The 20,009-nt window shown below is 55.1% G+C and overlaps 2 protein-coding genes across 4 annotated transcripts; both read right to left on the bottom strand.

Moving 5' to 3' along the window:
• Nucleotides 1-182: 182 nt before the first annotated feature.
• MLKL (mixed lineage kinase domain like pseudokinase) lies at nucleotides 183-6,215 on the bottom strand. Of its 3 annotated transcripts, XM_033517181.1 has the most exons (12): nucleotides 6,159-6,215; nucleotides 4,844-5,413; nucleotides 4,541-4,654; nucleotides 4,264-4,438; nucleotides 4,065-4,162; nucleotides 3,807-3,942; nucleotides 3,184-3,268; nucleotides 2,643-2,791; nucleotides 2,395-2,444; nucleotides 1,774-1,914; nucleotides 590-661; nucleotides 183-491 (listed from the first exon to the last, which is right to left on the bottom strand). In XM_033517181.1, the coding sequence occupies exons 2-11, from the start codon at nucleotides 5,298-5,300 to the stop codon at nucleotides 609-611; spliced, it is 1,458 nt and encodes a 485-aa protein (XP_033373072.1). In that variant the 5' UTR covers nucleotides 5,301-5,413; nucleotides 6,159-6,215; the 3' UTR covers nucleotides 183-491; nucleotides 590-608. The 3 variants fall into 3 exon arrangements, with proteins under 3 accessions (XP_033373072.1, XP_015495691.1, XP_015495692.1); XM_015640205.3 differs by having other exon boundaries at nucleotides 183-661; XM_015640206.3 differs by having other exon boundaries at nucleotides 183-661; nucleotides 6,068-6,198.
• Nucleotides 6,216-6,954: 739 nt separating this feature from the next.
• Nucleotides 6,955-19,036, bottom strand: FA2H (fatty acid 2-hydroxylase). Its single transcript, XM_015639525.3, has 7 exons — nucleotides 18,700-19,036; nucleotides 12,721-12,816; nucleotides 10,869-11,011; nucleotides 10,653-10,759; nucleotides 9,235-9,407; nucleotides 8,496-8,748; nucleotides 6,955-7,838 (listed from the first exon to the last, which is right to left on the bottom strand). The coding sequence occupies exons 1-7, from the start codon at nucleotides 18,964-18,966 to the stop codon at nucleotides 7,759-7,761; spliced, it is 1,119 nt and encodes a 372-aa protein (XP_015495011.1). The 5' UTR covers nucleotides 18,967-19,036; the 3' UTR covers nucleotides 6,955-7,758.
• Nucleotides 19,037-20,009: the final 973 nt, after the last annotated feature.

Here is a 20,009-nt window from a genome sequence, read left to right on the forward strand (position 1 = left end):
AGGAGAATCACAGAACGGGTCGGGTTGGAAGGAGCACGGTGAGTCATCTGGTCCCAGCTCCTGTTTCACAGCATTGCATCCAGATGTTTCTGGAATATCGCCAGTGAGGAAAACTCCACACCCTCTCTGAGCAATGTTCCAGTGTATGATCACCCGCACAGAAAAGAAATTCTTCCTCATAATCAAGTGAAACTTCCTATGTATCATTTTCTGCCCTTTGGCTTTTGTCCTATTGCCGGGTGCCGCCCAGCAGAGCCTGGTCCATGCTCTGAAGTCTCTCTTCAAATAGGGACAGACACTGATGGGCTCTCATGTCAGTCGCCGTCTCTTCTCAAAGCTGAACAGGCTCAGCTCCCTCAGCCTTTTCTTGTAAAAGAAGATATGTTCCATTCCTCTGGTCTCCCTAGGCTCCTTGACAGCCTCTCCTCAAGTCACCTCACTCCCCAGCTGCCCCTGAGGCCACCCAGGCACGGCCCCTTGGCGAGGTGAAGCTGTCACACACAGAAACAAACGCAGGAGTACTGAACCATCTGTTTCTGTGAGGGGGAAGAGGGACAAGTGGTACCCTGGGCTTGCTGCCCCTGGTCACCTGGCCCCGTTTTCCACGGTTAACTTCCTTGGTTTCTGCTTTTCTCCAGGTCAGCCAGCGAGTCCACAATCTCTGCAAAACACAAGGACGGCATTAATCAACACAGAGGATTTCTTGTGGGCTTGTTTGGATTTTTTTAACAGATGAGAAGATGGCTTTCCCTCACTGGTAACAACCGGGACGTGCTGTCACACTCCCCTCGGGCCAGCACAGACGGGCAGGGATTAGCAGGGGACAGGCCTGAGCAGACAGCACAGCCCAAACAGATGTAGCAGTGTTTATGGAAACTCCTTCGTGAACAGCTGCAATAAGCTGTCCTTCCAGCTCAGCACCACACAGTGGTGGGTGTTGGATTAGGGTCATATTAGACTAATAAAGCCATCCTGTTTCCTCAGTGTGGCTTTGTCAATGTCTCTAATGATATTTTGGTGTTTTCGCTTCAGCCAGGGCCATTCCCTGTGCCAGGGTCTGCTGAGGAAGGTGCTGGTGGGAAATGGAAGCACACAGATGTGACACTTGGTTTCTTGGGCACATTTCCCACATCTCTTGTATGGATCTGGTTCCGTGGGATGGAGTGGATGAGACTGAAGGAAGTTTTCTCCCATTAGACAGATGAACCAAGGGAAGGGTACGACCTCTTTGACTTCAAACACACCAGAAGCATTTCTCTCTAATTTCTTGATGTAACTGTTGTATCTCCTGATGGAGACCAGTTACTCATCTGATCAGACACAAACCAGCTTCAGAGAGAGTGAAAACTTCCCTGTCATAGAGCAATGCCCAAGACTGCAACTTATTGCTCAAAGGCCAAGGCAGGAAATGTTCCTGCAGAGCATTGAGGCTGCTCCTCCAGCTTATGGGATCTGCAGGAGATGAGTGGGGATTAACTCACAGACCCCTATTTCCAGTTCAGTACTTGTCTGAGAGAAAAAGCTACTTTTATGTGATGCCAAATGAACGAACAGCTTGGTAATTATTGTCATGTTATTATTAACATGTCAAATACATGTTAATGTGTGAGGTCTGGAATTGGGGAACTTGTTAGCATAAAAAGGAAGGTCAAGGCAGGATCCCAAAACACAAAGCCAGGCAAATTCATGTGGGAATTAAGGGGCAAGCTGCCTGCTGAAGTAGCTGACTGAAGGATGCAAAGGGCCTGTGGAGCAGGTGTCTGGGACACTTACCCTCTGCAGAAGGGCGTTGAGAAGGGTCAAAGGCCCGGCACTGTTCAATGACTTTCCTCAGGTCTTCAGGACAATCTTCCCCAAGAGGGTCCCAGTAATGGTGATTGCAGATTTTCTCCACAATCTCCTCAGGAGTGCAGCCTAGACAAGAAGTGCAAAGAGGAGTGTCAGGATGGAACTCTGCTGCCACAGGAGGGTGCTGGGGAGGAAGCACAGAGCAAAGCCATGCTGAAAGCCTGCCTGCAGCCTTTGGCAGGGAGCAGGCAGCAGGGAAGTGACCCAAACTCCATCTGCAATGAATCCCACTGTATTTGGCATGACACTGTTGGGCTCCAGTAGAGCAAGATGTGTTTACGCTTAAATGCACAGGACCATCCAATAGAAACAAAAATTATTTGCATGTTTGTGGTTTAAGCAGATTGCTTTACTATAAGCTGTACTTTACTATATTGGAGTTTCAGGGGAAGTTATGAAGCTGTTATGCAGAATCAGGCACACCAGGCACTGCCACTGGCACCTGCATGGGATGCTCAGGGAAGGAGCAGGGAGCATCCAGTGCCAGACAGGAACCACAATGTGACATGTGGCTTTTACACAGGGAACCAGATTCTTCTGTCTCACCTTCAAATGGGATTTTGGAGGTTGCAATCTCTGCCAGAACGATCCCAAAGCTGGAAGGAGAAAAGCAAGAGTCTCAGTATTCATTCCACCATGTATTCATCCCTTCTAATGGAGAGGACTGTTGGGCTATGCCAACTGGAAGCACCTGCTTGTGTATCCGATTAAAACTGGCCTCCTTCCATAGCTCAGCAGCTACTCTGCCAGACACCTGCCTACTCACAGGTATCTCCTGGGAGGGACAGACACACCTGTATATTTCACAGGGCCTCTTATAAGGGTAGTTGATGTCTTTCAGGTTCTCTGGAGCGATGTAAGCCAACATAGAGATTTGTTTCCATTCCTTCTTGGCTTTCCTCTTGATGGATGATTCTGTTTCACACAGCTCAAATCCTGACAGCTGATTGAGAGAATGAGAAAAAGAGAAGTAGAAGCCTGTGGTGCAGCTGACTGCACCTGAGATGGAGAGAGCAGAGTGAGGTGCCCTGGGCAGCAAAGGCTGGTGTGCAGCCATGTGTGCTGCCCAGCACGGGTCTCTTCCTGCAAGCAAAACCAGAGGTGAAGGCAGGTGAATTGCCCCAGCTTCAGCTCATCCCAGGCTGGATGGTTTAGGAACACTCACTTTGCTGATGATAAGACCAAGATAGGGAGGTTTAAGTACCTTAAGTTATTGGGCAGATAGCTCTACCCTGTTTTATCCTGGACCATCACAATTCACTTCAGTGTTCTTAGGTGGAGACATCCACAAAACCATTTAAAACTCACAAAAGTATCTCCAAGTGTGATGCTTACCTTCACACAGTAATCCCCAGCCACCAGGAACTTGCTACTGCAGATGCAGCCATGGAGTCGGGACTTCTCCCCTGTTTGGTGCAACCTGCAGATGGATGGAACCAAGGGCAACACATGATGATGATGGTGATGATGATGATGACAACGATGGACTGACCCATCCCCACCTTGGCCCTCCCTCCTGCTGTGAAGGGAATGACTGACATGCTTCCAGAGAGGGCAGCAGCTCTCTGCCTGTCTTGGTGGATCAACTGTGCCAGCAGGGGCTGGAAGAGCTGCTGTGGGCAAAGCCACAAGCCTTGTGATGAGCAGAACCTGTAAGGATAACTGGCCATGCTGTAGGGTACTTCCAAATCTGCCCTGTAGATCTGGGGAAGGGGATTTTCCCCTTCCAGGCCATTGTAGGCTTGAAGCCATATGTAGGGGACAGTGACCAGGGTAGATGGGAACTACTGCATCCGAATCCTACCCCTTCACCAGCCTCCCATTCCAGTGTCCCAAGGTGGTGTCACTGGGAATTAGTGTCTAACAGGATACCACGGCTTACTCTGAGATGCCAGGAAGCTGCACTCAGCTTTTGGATTATCAGGTGGAGTTACTCACTGATTTATACAGGTGCTCACCTGTAAAGGCCTCTGGCAGCTCCCAGGGCCATCCGAATTCGGATATCCCAGGAAAGATGCTGCTGCTTGTTCAGCACATCCCGCAGTGTCCCATGCTTACAGTACTCCATGATGATGGAGAAGCAGGGGCTCCCATCTGCAAGGCAAAAGCATCCTGCCTTGTGCCATCTCTTGGGAGGGGACCACAAGGCATGTGCCACCAGCTAGCCCTGGGGATGGCAGGGTTGGAAAAGGGTGACATTAATGTGACAGCCTTACCATTCTCCTCAATGCAGATCCCATACATGCGCAGGATGTTTGGAGACTCAAACTTCTTTAGGGTCTGAATCTCCTTCTCAAAGATGTCTCTCACCTTGCTGTGGAAATGGACAGCAGAGTGAGATCCCTGAAACAAGGCATGACATAGTGCTGTGCCACCCTTCTGGGGCCACACTTGTTCCCACCCAGGACAACTCACACTGGGTCAGTGGTCAGTGGCCTCTTGAAGGTTTTGATGGCAACAGGGTACTTGAGGTACTCGCCCTCATAAAGGTCGTAGCTCTCTGTGTCCTGCAGGTGCCTGTGGAAAGTGAGGTGGTCTCTCTTGATCTCAGTGATGTCTTCTCTTTTACCAACATTGACCTTCTTCAAGCCTGCTCCCACCATGTGCCAGAAGGGAACAAGGGACACATTAGGCAGGGCTTGTGGGGAAAGGACAGAGTGCACAGGGTGCAGGTGGTGTGACACCGACTTACGCTCCATCTCACGAATGACTTTGTTCAGCTCACTTTGCATCCAGTCCACCTTGCTCTCCATATACTCCCTGTCACTGTAGATCTTCTCAGCCACATCTTTGGGCTCCTCAGTACCTAGGGAGAGAAACAAGCAGAGGTTGGGCCACTGGATGAACAAGCATGACTGTGTAGTTTGTTTTTTTTGTGGTTTAAATGTCCTTATGGCTCTTCATGGCCATGGCCATCAAGCCAGATCTAGGCAGCAGCTGGAGAGAGGGGTCAACCGCCAGTTGCAGGCAAAGAGGTTTTGCTAAATGCACTCACTTGCAATCACCTGGTCCAAGAAAGCTCTGTCATCCTTCAGGTCCTCAGCATCCTGCCTGCGACATATCTTTGACTGGAAAGCTTCCAGGAAAGCCTGCTTCTGCTCTGCCTGCAGCAGGAGCGAGAGCCCCTGGGCAATGTCCTCCAGGCTTTCATTCACCCAGACAAACTCCTCACCAGTACTTCGGGCTCGCAGGAACTTCTGGATCCAGCTGGTCTGGCTGTATTTCATCACCAGTTTCTGGGCTTCCCCCAGTGCCTGGAGCAGCTTTTTCATCAGTTCCTCTTCATGGTGGGAGATGTGCTGTCGTGGCTGAGCCCTAAGGATCCTCACAGGCTCCAGCAGAATCTGGATGCGCTCCACGAGGCGCTGGCACTGGTGCTTACAGCACTTCACCTGCTCGAATTGGGCATAGATGGCCTGGGCCACAGAGAGGACCCTCTCCACGATGTCCATGCTTGCAGCAAAGGGCTTGGCCACTGGGGATGTGAGCTGGCACTGTCTGGTGCAGGTAAGCCTCAGGCGTTGTTCAGTGATCAGCTAGATGCAGCTCTTCCACGCCTTCCGCCCTAAGGAACACCCTGATATGGCACATGTCCTCCCACAGCCCCTCACATCTCCAGCTGCTTTGCTTTCCCTACTTTGCCTGGCACTGCACCTGCTCATGCAGACTGGAGCAGGCACACACACAGACATCAGTAGCAGCAGTAGTGGCACATCTTTCTCTGCATTAGCAAGAGATGTTTTGCCTTGATTTATGTACATTAATTTAATGTGAACCATCCCAGAGATCTTCCACCCAGAGGAGCAGGGACATAATGACCCAAGGAGCATCCCTTGGGCAGCATTCCTGGCTCTGGGCCCTGTATCACCCTGGGTTCCTGCCCCCACAGTCTGTACCTTTGGCTCTAAAGATCTATTTTCATTTCTGCCCAATGTCTCTCTGTGTGGCCAGCCATCTAATAAAAGCTTGCACATCTTCACAGCCCCAGCTTCTCCACATTTTCTCCCCATAGCTCTGTTCTGCCCGTATAAAATTTTGAATCAAGCTTTTTCTATGTGCTCAGCATCCCCACAGGGATGGTGCCTGCTCCCCAGCCCACATGCAGCAAGGACAGAAAACCACCCCTGTTGCAGGGAAATAGCAGCAGCCCCTCTGATGCAGCCAGCACTAAGAGAGGGGGTGCCAGGTTCTACTGGCTGGAAACCAGATGGAAACGCACCCAAGATCCAGCTACAGCCACTCTCTTCAGGCTCTCTCCAGCACTGCCCCCAAGGAAGGATCTCCTCTGTCCAAGAGAAAGTGTCTGTTACCTGGTCCTGCTTGGCTGGCCTCGGCTGCCTCCGCAGACTGGAGGGGCACGGCAGGACGAGCACGGGTTTAAAGGGTGTCACAGCGGAAGGGACATTGTGCAACCCAGCTTCCCACGCCATCACAGCTCCCAGTTCCCAGAAAGCTACTTGGGGTATTCCCAAGGGCTGTGTGCCCTTGTGCTGGGTTTTGCCCGATGGAAGAAGGAATTGCCCACAGGAAGCGCAGTGGGAAAAAGGGGATGGGGAAGTTGTGTCCCCCTGTAATGATGCTTCTGCTATTTTGAGCACACAACCCATTCTGCTGTGCTGGCAGCTGTGGGAAGGTTTGCCCAGGGCACTGGAACACCCACAGCAAGGTCTCTGTGCCCTGCTGAACTTCCTGCATGTGCAGTGAGACCCTCCAGAGCACAGCCCTGCTCCTCTCCCCATCCCTGAGCCCCAGGAGCCCCCAAGACCAAAGGAGACGGGCTGTGGGCACCAGTGCTGGAAAGAGGGCTTGACCTCTGCTGGGAGCACAGGAAGTTTTGCAGATGGCTTCGTCAGAGGGCCAGACTGATTTTGGGAAGCTCTGGGGTGCACGTGACACTATTGCCCAACTTCAGAGAAGTGAGTGGCAGCTTCTGCTTACCCAGAGCCCCAGCGTCACACAGGTTTGCTGAGAATACCCCCTGCAAATCTCCTACCTCACCGTGGTGGATGAGGGGAGCCAGGAGTGGTGGCTCCGAGGGCCATCAGCACCTGGAAAAGGGATACACGAAGGGTGGGAGAACAGCCCTGGGGGATACATTTGCCAGACCCTTTTTAGAAAGTTTTATTTTTCAAAATATACAGCTTATTTACAATTGTAATGTCTATAGTTTTACATATAAATTTATTTCAAATGTTTAAATATCTGCAGTAAACACTAGGGAAAAAATAATAAAAAATAAAATCACAGGATCAGCAAAAAAGGCATCTCAGTAATTTTTTTCATTGGAGTTTGAGTTTCAAGTAGCCAATGTCTATGAAAACCATGAACTTGATAAATCTGGCAGAGATACAGGTACACTGGTTAGAAATAGGCACAGTCCAGATCTGCAGGACCCACCCCAAAAGGGCTGCAGGCCAAGAAAACCCTGTGCTGAGATCAGGCCAGGAGAAGGACCTAGGACAGGGAATCCCCTTGGCATGAGTTAGGCAATAGGGGTAACTGCAGCGTGTTGGGTGCCCTGGGGAGAGAGCACCCCAGGAGAGACAGGGGCTCTGGCAAGGTGCCAGGGCAGAGGAGGAGGGCAGCATCAGGCACTTCATCTTTCAGGCAGCAGATCTGCCCGTGCATCCATAGCCTGGAGCAGGAGGGCAGTGAGGTAGGGGCAGGAGTCCATCAGGGAACCCCACAGCTTCCTCCTCCCCTTGCCTCACCATCCTCAGCCCCACATGCCCTTGCCAGTGCCACAGCTGGACCACAGCACTCCACAGGGATGCTGTGTTTGGAGTCACTGCTGTGGCACAGCTCCCAGGAAGGGGGCAGGGACCAGCTGGCCTCGCTGGGGGCTGGGGAGGGACACCAGCCCCAGTGCTGGGGGTACTGAGCCGGCAGCTGAGCAGTGGGCTGGGGCTGTCAGTCCTCTTTCTTGAAGGTCTCCTCAGGGATGAGTGTCCGGAAAGGATAATCCCAGAAGCGTGTGCTGATGCCAAAACCTGTAGGCAGGGAAGAGAGAGTTCAGCCCATGGCATCATTGAGGTGTTGCAAGGGCTCTGTGTTAAATGGCGAGGGAGGAGTGTCCATATTTTGGGAAGGAAGGAAGGCAAAGTGAGGACAAGGAGGAAGAGCAGAGGGAGCAGGAGCTGGCTGGGCCATGCCAACAAGCCCCATGGATGATAGCTTATCTGGATGGGGCGTTTTCTCCTAGGAAACCGGGCAAAGGGCAAGTTGAGCAAGCACTGGGCTAGGGAAAGTGTGGGGAGGATCTGAGGAAGCCCAGGGCCTCACCCTACACCTGTCAAAGCCTTCCAGCAAGAAGAGATGCTGTCCTGGGGAGAGACAGGCACCCATATCCCAGCACTACGGGGGTTTGGCCTCTGCCCTGACATTCCAAGCAGCACTGACACCCACCAGTGAGATGGGCTGCTGCTTTCACCCCTGCACTGCTCTGGCTCCCCATCCTCAACCTGGGAGCCAGGAAATATTCTCCGTGGGCTACAGCACAGCACATGCTGCTTCCCCAACAGTGCAGTGCTTGGCTTTCCTCATCCCAAATCCCAAATATTTTGGAACAATCAGCTGCACACATGCAGGTAGACTTGATCTTTGACAGCCCTTGCCCCTGCCAGCACGCGTGGGGAACATGGTGCTACCTGATCTTTGGTGTTCAAAGTGGTGCTTGACATGATAAGCCTTCAGGCCGTACAGGTAGGTGCCCTTTCTGGGTGAGCCGTAGTGGAGGTAATAGTGCATCATGTCGTAGATGACGTAGCCGCAGAGGCCCCCGACGAACACCGCCAGCCCCAGCATCTCGGGCAGCAGGAGCCGCAGGACTCCGTAGAAGAAGCCGATCACCAGCGAGGCTGGCACAGGAGGGAAGACCAGGCGGGAGCTGTCGAAGGGAGACTGGAAGCAGAGAGGACGGTGGGACAGGCAGCTCTTAGCTCACCCTCCAGCACATCCCTGCCAAGCATCGGGGAAACCCATCTGGGAGAAGCCAACACCAAAAACCCTCCCCTAATTGTACCTGGTGGTGAGAGCAGCCCCCCACGTGTGCCAAGGTGCCCAGGCAGGTGATGATTCTGTCTGGCAGGTGCCCAAACTCCACAGGGCCATTTCCTCCAGCAAAGCTAGAAGGAGCCTGTGGCTCTTTTGGTTTTCCCCCTTGCCCAACCACACAGCTTGAAAATTTAACTCCAGCTTCTCCAAGGCTGTTTTGCAGCCCTCACTGGTATTGGGTAAGTGCCTCGCTTGAGATGCCACCAGTCACACTGAGCAGGCACGAACAGGCTCTGCCTGGGCAAAGGCCACGCAGTAACAGGCTCCAGTGGGGCAAAGGCCACCATTCCCACGGCCCTGCAGGCGCCAGCGGAGGCGGGAGCTGCGACTCACCTTGTGATGCTGACCATGCAGCAAGAAATGCAGGGTGATGAGATAGTAGTTACTAGCAGGTGGCTTCATGTGGAAGACAAAGCGATGGATGAGGTACTCTAGCAGGGACCACAGGATCATTCCCAGAAGGAAGATGAAGGGGAAGTAGTATTTGTGGACGGGGATGGAGTACTCTACACAACAAGACGTGCAGTGGTCAGCAGGGCAGGCAACGTGCAGGTGCTTTTATCCATCACTATCCCTCCCTCCCTTCCACCTCTCATCCACCTCCTGCCCTGAGCTTCTCTAGGGAACTACCTGCCCAAGCACTGCTCTAAACCACATTTGCCTTTGATTGCCATTAATTTACAGGAACAGTCAGCTGCTTGCTGCTTCAGGGAGCCAGTGAGGGGAGTTCCCTGCATTCCAGATGCCAGTAGGGTTTTGGATGTGCACCCTAGGGACTGCATCATCATTACAAAGCTGCTTCACCCACCAGAACAAGGCAGGAGGGACCTTAGATGCACAGGCAGCACTTATGACAGTAAAACAGTGCTGTTGGTGTTTATTTTTTGGGGGGGAAAAGAATAGATTTGTTGGGCACTTTTCCCCCGCAGAACATTTTTCAGCCACCTCCTTTCAGGGCTGGATGCCAGCCCTGTGTCCTTCCTGGCAAAATCTGGATTCCCCCAAAACCCACTTACTTTTAGGAAAAAAACCCCACAAAAATCGGCAGCAAGGTGCTGAATGCCACAGGGAGCAGGGGCTGGCTGTGCAGCAGGCGCTCCCCACCCCACAGCCGGGCACAGCTGGCACTGGGTGGCACCTTGCAAAAAAAATAGGGAACCCAGCAAAAAAAAAAAAAAAAAAAAAAAAAAAAGAGACAACAAAGAAGACAGCCTGCCCCGGCCACGCTTGTTATTCCCGGGGGAGCAGGGAGCAGACAGTGGGAGATTCAAGGGCAGGCGTTTCGGGCAAACAAGCCTCGCACTGTGAGGCGCCGGCGGCGCTGAGAGCCGGGTTTGTTCGCCCGCCACGGCGGCATTCAGCCCCGGGCCGGGGTGGGCGTCAGCCGCGATTGGAACCCACCCCAGCACCGGCAGGGCTCGGTTTGGGGACTGAGGGAACGGAGGCAAGAGGCAGCAGACTGCAGCCCAGGTCAGCGGGCTCTGTGCCTCTACTGATCTCCTGGGGGGACCAAATCTTGTGGTGAGAGGAGGGGATGGAGGTGGGCAAGTACAGGTGGCTTCATGCAGGGGACTGCTCGTGGCCACAAGGGAGAGGTGCTGACCTTGTGCTCTTGCTTGTGGCCTTGGTGAGCACGTACAGGAGGGATGAGGAAGGGATGCAGGTCTTTGCCCACCCAGGGCTGTCCTGCCCCTGGACCCAGAGTGGGGTCCAGAGTAATGGAAGCCCAAAAGCTTTGGTGCTGCTGGTACCTGTGGTGAAGGAGGAGAAGAGCCTGGTGTTGCCCTGAGCAAGGGAGGTGTAGCTGACCCAGCTGAGATAGACCACCACGGGCGTCCACACCATGAACACCACGTACCTATGGGGTAGAAGGAGATGTCAGAGGAAGTGTCCTGCTGGCTGGTAAGCTATCCCCTCCTCCCCGGGCAGGCACCACCCAGGGCACAGGGCAGACCCTGTGAGCTCACCATGCTGTCTTGGAGAGGAACTCAAGGAAATCGGAGTGGAAGAGACGGATGGGCCGATCCACAGGCTGGTGCACCCACTCATCGTACTTCTCCCCCAAGTAGCCCACCTGCCACAGCAAGGGCTTCTGCCAGTCTACCAGGTCCTGGGGGAGTAAATCAGTGGTTGTAGTGCTGTGGAACCCACAAACCATCCCAGTCCCAGGCACAAAGCTGAGCTGCTGCTGCAGGATTTTGGGCTGCAAACCCTTTGCCATGACCCAAGAGCAGTTGCTTCTGTTTCCAAGGTGCCCTGAGCTCCCCACAAGCAGCAGCACAGGGCAGACGAGGGGCCAAACACACATCAGCCCCACCTACCTGCAAACACGGGCCTTAGCTCACCCCTGTGCCACTGGGTACCTGCCTGCGGATCAAGGTGAAGGTGGCTGTACCCAGACGTGGCTCAGCATCAGGCCCTGGTAACTGAGGCTCTTTGCTGCCAAGATTAGATAGTGAGCAGCGATATTCCCAGCAGAACACCTCTCGTGGCACATGGATCACATCCCCGTGGCACTGCCCCAGCCAAGGACATTTCTCCTTGTGCAGAGGACACATGGGCTGGCCACGCTGTTTGGGCACCCCAGTGAGGAGCAACGTGGGAAGGGATGGGGAGCAGGGATACAGGATGGGAGCACAAACTCCAGCACTGCTGCTGTGCATGGCTGAATTCAGGTTCAAGAGTAAGAAGGGACCTGTGCAGGTACTGATGTTGGCATGCCATGAAAATAGGGAGGCACAACTGGCAGCACAACCTCTGCCACTGCTCAGCATCCCTGGACACATCTTCTGCTGGCCTGGCTAGATAAGGTGGGTTCTCAGTCCCACCCCTGTGCCAGGACTGAAACCATGCTTGCCTGGCCAAGCCACAGGCCTGGCAGTTCTCCTTGGGCTGCTTGTGCCACACAGCACTGGCACAGAAATCTGGCACCTGGGGTTGTGCTGCCAGTGGTGGGGATGGCTCAGTTTGGGGCACCTCAGGGCAAGGAGCTGGGGTGGCTGTGGGCATTTTGTGGGTTCTGCTGCAGGCAGGGATGAACACAATCACACAGAAGGGGAAACAACCCCTGATGGTGTATGGGATGGGAACACAGCATTTCTCCACTGGGGAGGTAGGGGGAAAGTTAAAAAGGTCACTTTGAAATGGCACATTCTCTTCCAAAGGTCCTCATCCCACCTTTTTAAAGGTGGGGTGAAAGATGTTCTCCTGCTCTAAAAAACCTCAGCTTCCTACAGGATAAAAGCATGCTCAGCAAACAACTGGGATCATGCAAGACGTGGTGACCAGGTGGTGCTATGGAGGGCAGGGACAGCCAAAGGCACCTTGGAGACAAATCCCCACTTGTGGCATGCTTGAAAAGCAGCTGGCAGGGCAAGAAGCACCCTGCACACACAGAGATCACCCTGCCCAGGCTGGGGAATCCCTTCCTGCTCATTACAAGTGCTCAGGCAAGGGGAAAAAAATAAAATAAATAAAGTAATAAAATAAATAAACCAAGAAAGAAATAAAAGCAAGCAAGGTGTGGCTTGGCAAAGTTTCCCTCTGGCAGGGCACAGCTGCTGTCAGAGAAAGGCATCTCTCCCATGCTGCTGCAATGGGAGCCTCCCTTTGTGGCCACACCTGTGCAATAAAGCATGAGCAATGCCTTCCACACCAGGAGAAAGGGCAGAAGTGGCTGGATCAGTTCAGCTCCCTCACGCCATCCCTCCCATCCAAGAGGCCAGCAGAAATCCAGCACTCATGCAGGGAAGAGGAGCCCTGGTGTTTCCCAGGAGCACTCTGGCAAACAGCGTGCTGGAGAAACTCCAGAGCTCTTACCTTCTCCACATCCACTGTTCTGTAGCAGAGGTCTGTCTGCTCTGGAGTCTGAGCTGCAGCAACCACCTCCTTCTCATCCACTGTGTCAGAGAAGCTCTGAAAAGAGAAGGAAAACCCTGTGGTGAAGCACCAGTGGCGGATTCAGCTGGGGATGGTGATGCCTGCCTGCTAAACAAATATGGGGGGAATTCAGGTGGATTTCAGTCAGTCAGTTCCTGCAGAGCAGGTTTCCTGAGGAAAGCAGCTGCCAGTGAGCTGTGCTGCCCTTTGGACTGTGCACTGAGCATCGTGGGCTCATGGCTCTTTGGGAGCCTCCTGTCAAGCCCAGTGTTCAGAATACCCTGTCCACAGCCAGGACAGCACAGGTGCTTCAGGGTGGCAAGGCAGAAACCCTGGGCCCTGGGGCAGCACTTTCCCCTGCAAATGAGCAGTGCCATAGCAGAGGTCACCTTGCCACCACCAGTAAAGAGAAGGTTCATGCTCTCTCCTCCCACCCCACTGATCTCCAACAAAAGTCCAGCTTGGCTTTTTGGTCCCTCAGAAAGCTGGGCTGGCAGACCTGGGCAGTGTGGTACAGCTGGTGCCACCGCCCTGGCTGTCGGCACAAGGAGAAACAGAAAAGGAGGGACCTTGTCCAGGGTAAAAGGCAAAGTGTCCTTCCCAGGGTGACCCTGGGCTGAGTGCCTTTGCCGTGGGCTGTGGAATCTGAGGCATGGGGTTTGGTTGTGGCTCAGGAGAGCGCGTTGAAGCACAGGTGATGCACTGGAGCAGTGGTGGCAGGATGAAGACCCAGCTGCAGTCCCACTGCCAGGGCGGGCTGAGAAACAGGAGAAACCTGCCCTGTCTGATGCTTGGAAGCAAACACTGCCAGCTGCCAGCACCAGCCTCCTTCCTGTAGCTGTGCCAGCTCTGGCGCCGGCCGTGCCGCTGGTGGGGGGCTCGGTGAGGTTGCAGCGTGCCCATGCAAACCCCAGAGCAGCCATGCCCCCTGGCAGCAGCGCTGGCTCCCCGTGCAGGACATGCCAAACATGCCTTTTCCCCCGCTTTGTCACCTTGAGTTACCCATTAACCCGGAGCAGGGTACGGTGTGGCCCGGCAGCCGCAGCACAGCCGTGCCCGACGGGGCTTCCAGCTGTGCCAATTCCAGAGAGGAAGGATTTTCTCCCAGCTCCTCAATGGATGCTCTGCCCACTGCTCCAGGAGGGATGCACTGCCACCCTATTGATGGGAATACTGTCCTGGCAGCTGCAGGAGGGCCTGGGATGCAGGAAAACCTGAGTCACCTTGCCAGGACATCAGGACTTTACTCTGTGCCTTGTTGGGGACACCGAGGCAGGGCTCAGGCACTGTTGGCTGACAGCAGGCACTCCTTGCAAGCTGTGCTCCCACCCCATTTCCCGGGCTAAATGGATTTCAAGCCTCATTCTGCTTGTCCAGGAACTCCATTACCCAGCTCTGAGGCAGTCCCTTGCCTGGGGCAGAGGGCAGGGAAGGACAGGAGATATACCCAGTCAGTATTTCCAGGCTGGAATCCCATTGGCATCAATTTTACTGCAGGCAGCGCCCCAATATGAGCTGATGCCATGTTTCTGCTGGTCTCTTGGATGGGGGGGATGGCATGAGGGAGCTGTGTGGTGTGCCACCACACCTCTCTGTGACAATTCCCACTGCTATTTTCAACACTGCACGCTCTCTCCTTCAGCCAGACGTTCCAAAACCCTAGGGCAAGTGGGATGTCTTAAAATCCAGTGAAGCATGGTGAATTTATGGTTTTGCCTCTGCCCTCTGCAGGTGCTTTGGAAGAAAATTTGGCTTTAAGAAAGTGAAACGGCTTATCCATGCCCCGAGAAATAGGCTGGTGTTCTCCACCTTCACACTTGCACCACAGCCTAGCCAGCAGCAGGAAGGATGCTTAAGAAAGCTGGGCTGACGCAATGCCCGGCACCTCTCCTCCCTTTTCCGAAATGTTCACACACCTCCAGTTCCCCTGCCCATGGATGCCTGAGCACCCTGTCATGGCTGGAGGTTCCCTGGTCCTCCCAGGTCAGGGAGATGGACTGGGGGGCTCACATCCCACCTCACCACCTGTGCTGGGTGACATCAGTGAGATCCTATTGCTCTGTGTGCTATGGCAGCTCCCTCTCAGCACCTGAATCATCTCCTACCCCTCCTCTTCCTCAGCGGGGGAGCAGGAGGAAGGCTCTCCCCTTGTTCACCCTGGGGCTGGCACTGAAAGGACTGGGAGCTGTGTCGCAACCAGGATGCAAACCACGCTGGCATGTCCTGACTGGCTCCCCAAAGGGTGGCCTGTTCCTGCCTGCCCCAAGCACACAGGGGCCCTGCTGGGATCAAGCCCCATGGGACCCAAACCAGTGCTGGGGCTTCTGCCCCTTCTCCTCCTAATAGGAGGTGGGTTGGAAGGAGGCTGAAGGGCTGTGCTGAGCTGGGCTCTGCTGTCACCTGTGAGTGGTGAAGATGCATCTGAGCTGTCCCCAGGCAAACAGGTCCTGCCAGGGAAGATGAACAAGGGGTCTGATGTAAGGAAGGGAAAGTTAACGCCTACAAAGAACTGCAACTGTAAGTGAGCAGCAGTCCCGGCAAGGTGCTGCACAACGGGGCAAACACCCAGGGCACAGTGATCCAGTGACTGGGTGACCCGGCATCCACCTGCGAGCATCCGGCTCCCTGCATGGGTCAGACAGGGAGCTCAGCACTGGTCCTGCACCAGCTGGAGAGCACTGGCTGTGCCACCCCTCCTGCATCAGGGCTTGGGGCTTTAAAAAAACAAAATGCAGCTGTGATGTGAGCAGATACAGAGGTACAGACAGAAGGGGTGGTCCTGCACAGGGTTCAGTGTTCTTGGGACACAGGCAGAAAGGCTGGAAACCTCCCCCTGGCCCAGACAGGGCGATGCTGCTTGCAGACAGCTGCTCTGCCAGAAGCCTGGACCCAGGGGTATTTTCCACCCATTTTCTCAGTGAGTCAAACCCCAGAGGAGCCTTACCATACCTCTGCATTGCTCCAGATCCCCCAGCACCTTCACTGAGCTCCTCAGAGGCTCAGTTTGCTGATGTCCACATGGGACAAGCTCTGTTGGCAGTGCAGGTACAGGCATGTAGCATGAGGACACCCCAGGAGGTGCAGAGAGCCCAAGCAAAGCCTTTACTTGTGAGGGCACCATCCCAGCACCACCATCCCACCGACATCGTGGGCTGTGGTCTCTACTTGGCAGAGCCCCACAAAGCTGTATCTTAGTCCATTAAACACTGGGTGCAGCAGGACTATTAAGAGGAGGTGAATTTAACTCCTAATCATAGTAGCAATATAAAAAGCCACTTCTTGTTACATCACCGCTAAAGAGGAGCCCCAGGTGTCCCGCCTACATCCAAGTGTGCTCAGGTTGGGATGCAAAGCCAGGGCGAGCCTGATGTGCAGCAATACAGGCAAGAGGAAGAGAAGGACACTAAACCTGAGAAGGATGGAAGGTTTACTGTGACTCACAGCCACGTCATGCACCCCAAAGAGGCTGTGATTAAAGTCTCTCATTGCTCAAACTGGAAGGGTAATTAGATGATCCAGCTCCCTTCTAGCAAGACTGTTAAAATCCATTGTCTAGTTTTGGTAATTATTGGTCGCTTTGATCTCCCCTATATGTCCTGCTTGCATAGATAAAATGTTTAGGGATTAATTTGTCCTTAGCCAAAAGGATTTGGGTGATACAGAAAAGGGATCTCTGGCTGAAAGAGAGAGCCACAGGAAGGGCATGGAGAGGCCAGCAGGATGAAGGCTGGATCTTCTTTATCTCTCCTGCATTAACACATTTTTCACCCTTTCCAAAATCCTGGACATTCCTGGGGGAAGCAGGGGAGGATGCTGGATGCCTGTGAGACCACAGCATTCTGAATCCCTCAAACCAGGAATGATGCAGCCCTGGGACATCCAGCGGGCAGAGAGAGGCACTAGCAAAGCTGTGAGGATCTGGAACCAGAGTGGAGCAATGTAACACTTCTTTCAAAGAGCTGTTTGGGTTACACCTGTCCCAAAGCACCCAAAGCATGAACCCAAGCACCACCGAGGGCATCACCTCTCGCCAGAGAGGATTTCTGGGGGGTTGAGAGTAGAGCAGAGCAGCTCACACATCAGTGCATGCTGGACACTGCCTCACCATGCAGCAGGCAGCTCTAATCCCTCCGTTGAGTATTACAGCCTGGGATGGTTTATCTGGCACCAGGCAGTGTCTGATCTCCCTGCGCCCTGGCGTTATCACGCCGTGTATTTGCATTGGGATGGATGGTGGCAGCTCCCCTCGGCGCGGGCTGCGGAGCGAGAACCCGTTCGTCCGGTACCGTCCTGCGCCCCAACCCGTTGGGCTCGTCACGCCTGCAAGGAGGCGGCGGCTCAGCCAGTGTCCCAACAGAGGAGGTGCCATCGCCGGGATCCATCCGGGGAAAATGCAGGCATTGCACCGAGGCTGAAACAAAGCCCTGTCTGTGCTCCGGGGCCGAGGCTGCGCCTTGGGGAGGACACCCAGCGAGAGCAAACAACCAGCCAGAGGGACCGGCCGGTCACCGACCTCGCTGGGATGTCTAGAGGGGGACGCTGCTGCTGGGCTGGGGAAGGGGGCTGGGCTGGCCCCACTGCTCAGCATCCTGCCCACGGAGTGCTGGTGAGGGCTGCTAAGTGAGTAGGAGCGCCCAGTGCCACCTGGAGGCTGCAGAACTTCCCATGGGAACTTTCCCTTCCGCCTGGACAGCACGGGACTGGCACAGTGGGGACAGAGCTGTGTCATGGACACCCATGCCCCACACCAGGCAGTCAGGGAGATGGCTGGGCTCCTCTCCTCAGCAGTGGCTGTTCACCACTGGCAAACCCAAGTGCCCAGCACCTTGCTCCCTGGTTGAGTGCTGACAGTGCCAGGAAGGGTGTCCTGTGCCATTGCCCACCCCGTGACATACAGTCCTGCTAAAACTGACGCTGAGCTCCATCTTCTACATCCCTTCAAAGACCTCCATGCCACGTTGGCACCCCAGGTCCACACATCAGCCCTGCTTCCTAGCATGGCCAGGGTGGGATGCGGCTGTGGAGTGGGATCCTGTAGGTACCAGCCTCTGTGCACTTGGCACCCTATGGGCCTCAGGGTCCCCTGCACCTCAGACCCCACAGAACTCCTGGAAGCCAGGAGGCACATGGGACCTCAGCACCCTGCACCACCCACACAAGATCCCAGGAGCCTCAAACACCTTCTGTCCCCTTCACACCTCATGCCCTGTAGATCCCTACAGAGTCTGATCCTATGGGTCCTGTCCTGCTCAGACCCAACACACACCATGTCCCATACAGCTCAGACTGAGATCTGGGTGCACTGAACACTACATGCACCCCAGAAACTTCCTGCCATGTACACCCCAAAGCCTATCCAGCCTCTGTATGTCCTGAACAGCTTGGATGCTGAGAAGCTGGACCTGGAGTGCCCTACAGACCCTGTATGGCTCAGACCCTGCACAGTTTGGATCCGGGATGTCCTACAGACCCTGCGCAGCTTAGACTCCATGCACTCTGGACTTGAGATGCTCTATAAACCCAGCACTGCTCAGATTCCAGAGAGCACAGACCTGGAGCACCCTATCACAACTCGACCGAGGACCAGGGCACCCTATAACCTCTGTACATCCCAGTCCCTGGACATGGGGGACCCTATAGAAACGCTGTACATGCCAGCCCTGGGACCTGGGGTGCCTTAGAGAGACCCTGTACAACCCGGATCAGGTCCTGGGCCACCCTGTACAGACCCTGCACATCCTGGAGTAGCACCTGGGGCACCCTATAGCCTCTGTATCTGGCAGTTCCAGAACCCGGGACACCCCATAGCCCTTTTTTACCCTGGACCGGCACCTGAGGCACCTCACAGAGACTGTATACACCCCCGGTTCCCCTATAGCCCGTCCCCACCCCGGTCCCGGTTCGGCTCCACGGTGGTACCTGCTCGTCTCCGGGCTCTATGTCCCCCACGTAGTACTGCTCCAGCCAGCGGCGGGCGTTCGCCGAGTGCCGGTGGGGCGGCCCGTCCAGCGCCGCGCTCACGTCGGTGCCGGCCCGGCGGCGCAGGAGCTGCTCCCCGCCCGGGTGCAGCCGCACGAAGCCGCTCAGGTCGTACAGGCGGCGGTGGCAGGAGACCAGGCAGGCGCCCTCTGCGCAGCGCGCCCGCACCTCGGCGGCGCTGAAGGACCGCGGCCCCGCCGTGGCCATGGCCCCGCCGCCGCTCCCGGTCCCGCTCCCCGTCCGAGTCCCGTCCCGTCCCGTCCCGTCCCGCCGCCGCGCTCTGCCCGCACCTGCTCATCTGCATACATGCATATGCAGCCAGGCACCGCCCCGGGACACGCCCCGCCACAGCCCATTGGACAGGCACCGACGGCGTGGGGAGGCTCCGCCCCACCGCAGGTACCCTGGAAAGTGGGAATGAGGCGCCCATGGAGAGGCAGAACGGGGAGAAGGGGGCACAGGGCACCCACAGGAAATGGGGAAATGAGGCGACCCCCAGGGGAGGGGAGTGTGCCCCCCAGGGCCCATGGGAACGGTCAGGGAGGGGGAATAGGGGGGTCTGGGCAACCTTGGATGGGTTATGGGGGGGCACTAGGGTACCCCGGGGTGCAACTGGAGTATGGGCATCCCTGGGACACGGATGAAGCTGTGAGGACATTCTGGGGTGGCAGCTGGGGGAATCACCTGTCCCAAGTTATCAATCCCCCTCCAAGGTCCTTGGTGACCAAGGCAGGGGACACCCAAGTCCTGGCTCAGAGTGCCCTAGGAGAGCAGGGTCCTTCCTGGGATCACCCAGAGGCCAACCCACCCCAGTGTCACTTGCTGCCAGGCACCACATCCCCTTCCCAGCTGTCTGAAAATCTATTTCAGTATTTAATTAAATTTGCAATTAGCTAGAGGGGCAGGAGGCAGCCTCAAACACCCCAAAGAATCACAGCCAAATAATTAATAAAGAATGACAAGAAAGGAGTTTCCCATACAGTTTCTTGGGAAGATTTCCTTCTGAAGTGAGGGGGGCTGCTTTGGGGTGACAGCATTGACCACAGGGGCTGGCCACGTGCCAGCAAATTTGGTGTTGCTGGCCACACCAGGCTGCAACCCATGATTAAGGTGGGGTTTGCCATCCCAGGAATGGGGAGCCCCCCCAGCCCCACCTGTAAGGGTGGGTCATCACACCACCTCAGCCCCCCGGCTTTGGGGTGCTGTGGGGCGCTGGCCAGGCATTCACTGAGGCCTTTAATCAAGGTGGA

Source organism: Parus major, chromosome 11, assembly GCF_001522545.3.
Source record: "Parus major isolate Abel chromosome 11, Parus_major1.1, whole genome shotgun sequence".
NCBI classification, from domain to species: domain Eukaryota; kingdom Metazoa; phylum Chordata; class Aves; order Passeriformes; family Paridae; genus Parus; species Parus major.

What these genes read in the sequence shown, in the direction of transcription:
- MLKL (XM_033517181.1), bottom strand. Translation starts at nt 5,300, where the DNA reads ATGGACATCGTGGAGAGGGTCCTCTCTGTGGCCCAGGCCATCTATGCC. An exon ending in GCTGCCAGAGGCCTTTACAG is followed by an intron (nt 3,269 to 3,806) that starts GTGAGCACCTGT and finishes ATCCATCTGCAG; the next exon opens with GTTGCACCAAACAGGGGAGA. An exon ending in TCAACGCCCTTCTGCAGAGG is followed by an intron (nt 662 to 1,773) that starts GTAAGTGTCCCA and finishes TGTGTTTTGCAG; the next exon opens with AGATTGTGGACTCGCTGGCT.
- FA2H (XM_015639525.3), bottom strand. Translation starts at nt 18,966, where the DNA reads ATGGCCACGGCGGGGCCGCGGTCCTTCAGCGCCGCCGAGGTGCGGGCG. An exon ending in CTTCTCCTCCTTCACCACAG is followed by an intron (nt 9,408 to 10,652) that starts GTACCAGCAGCA and finishes CTTGTTGTGTAG; the next exon opens with AGTACTCCATCCCCGTCCAC. An exon ending in TGCATGGTCAGCATCACAAG is followed by an intron (nt 8,749 to 9,234) that starts GTGAGTCGCAGC and finishes CTCTGCTTCCAG; the next exon opens with TCTCCCTTCGACAGCTCCCG.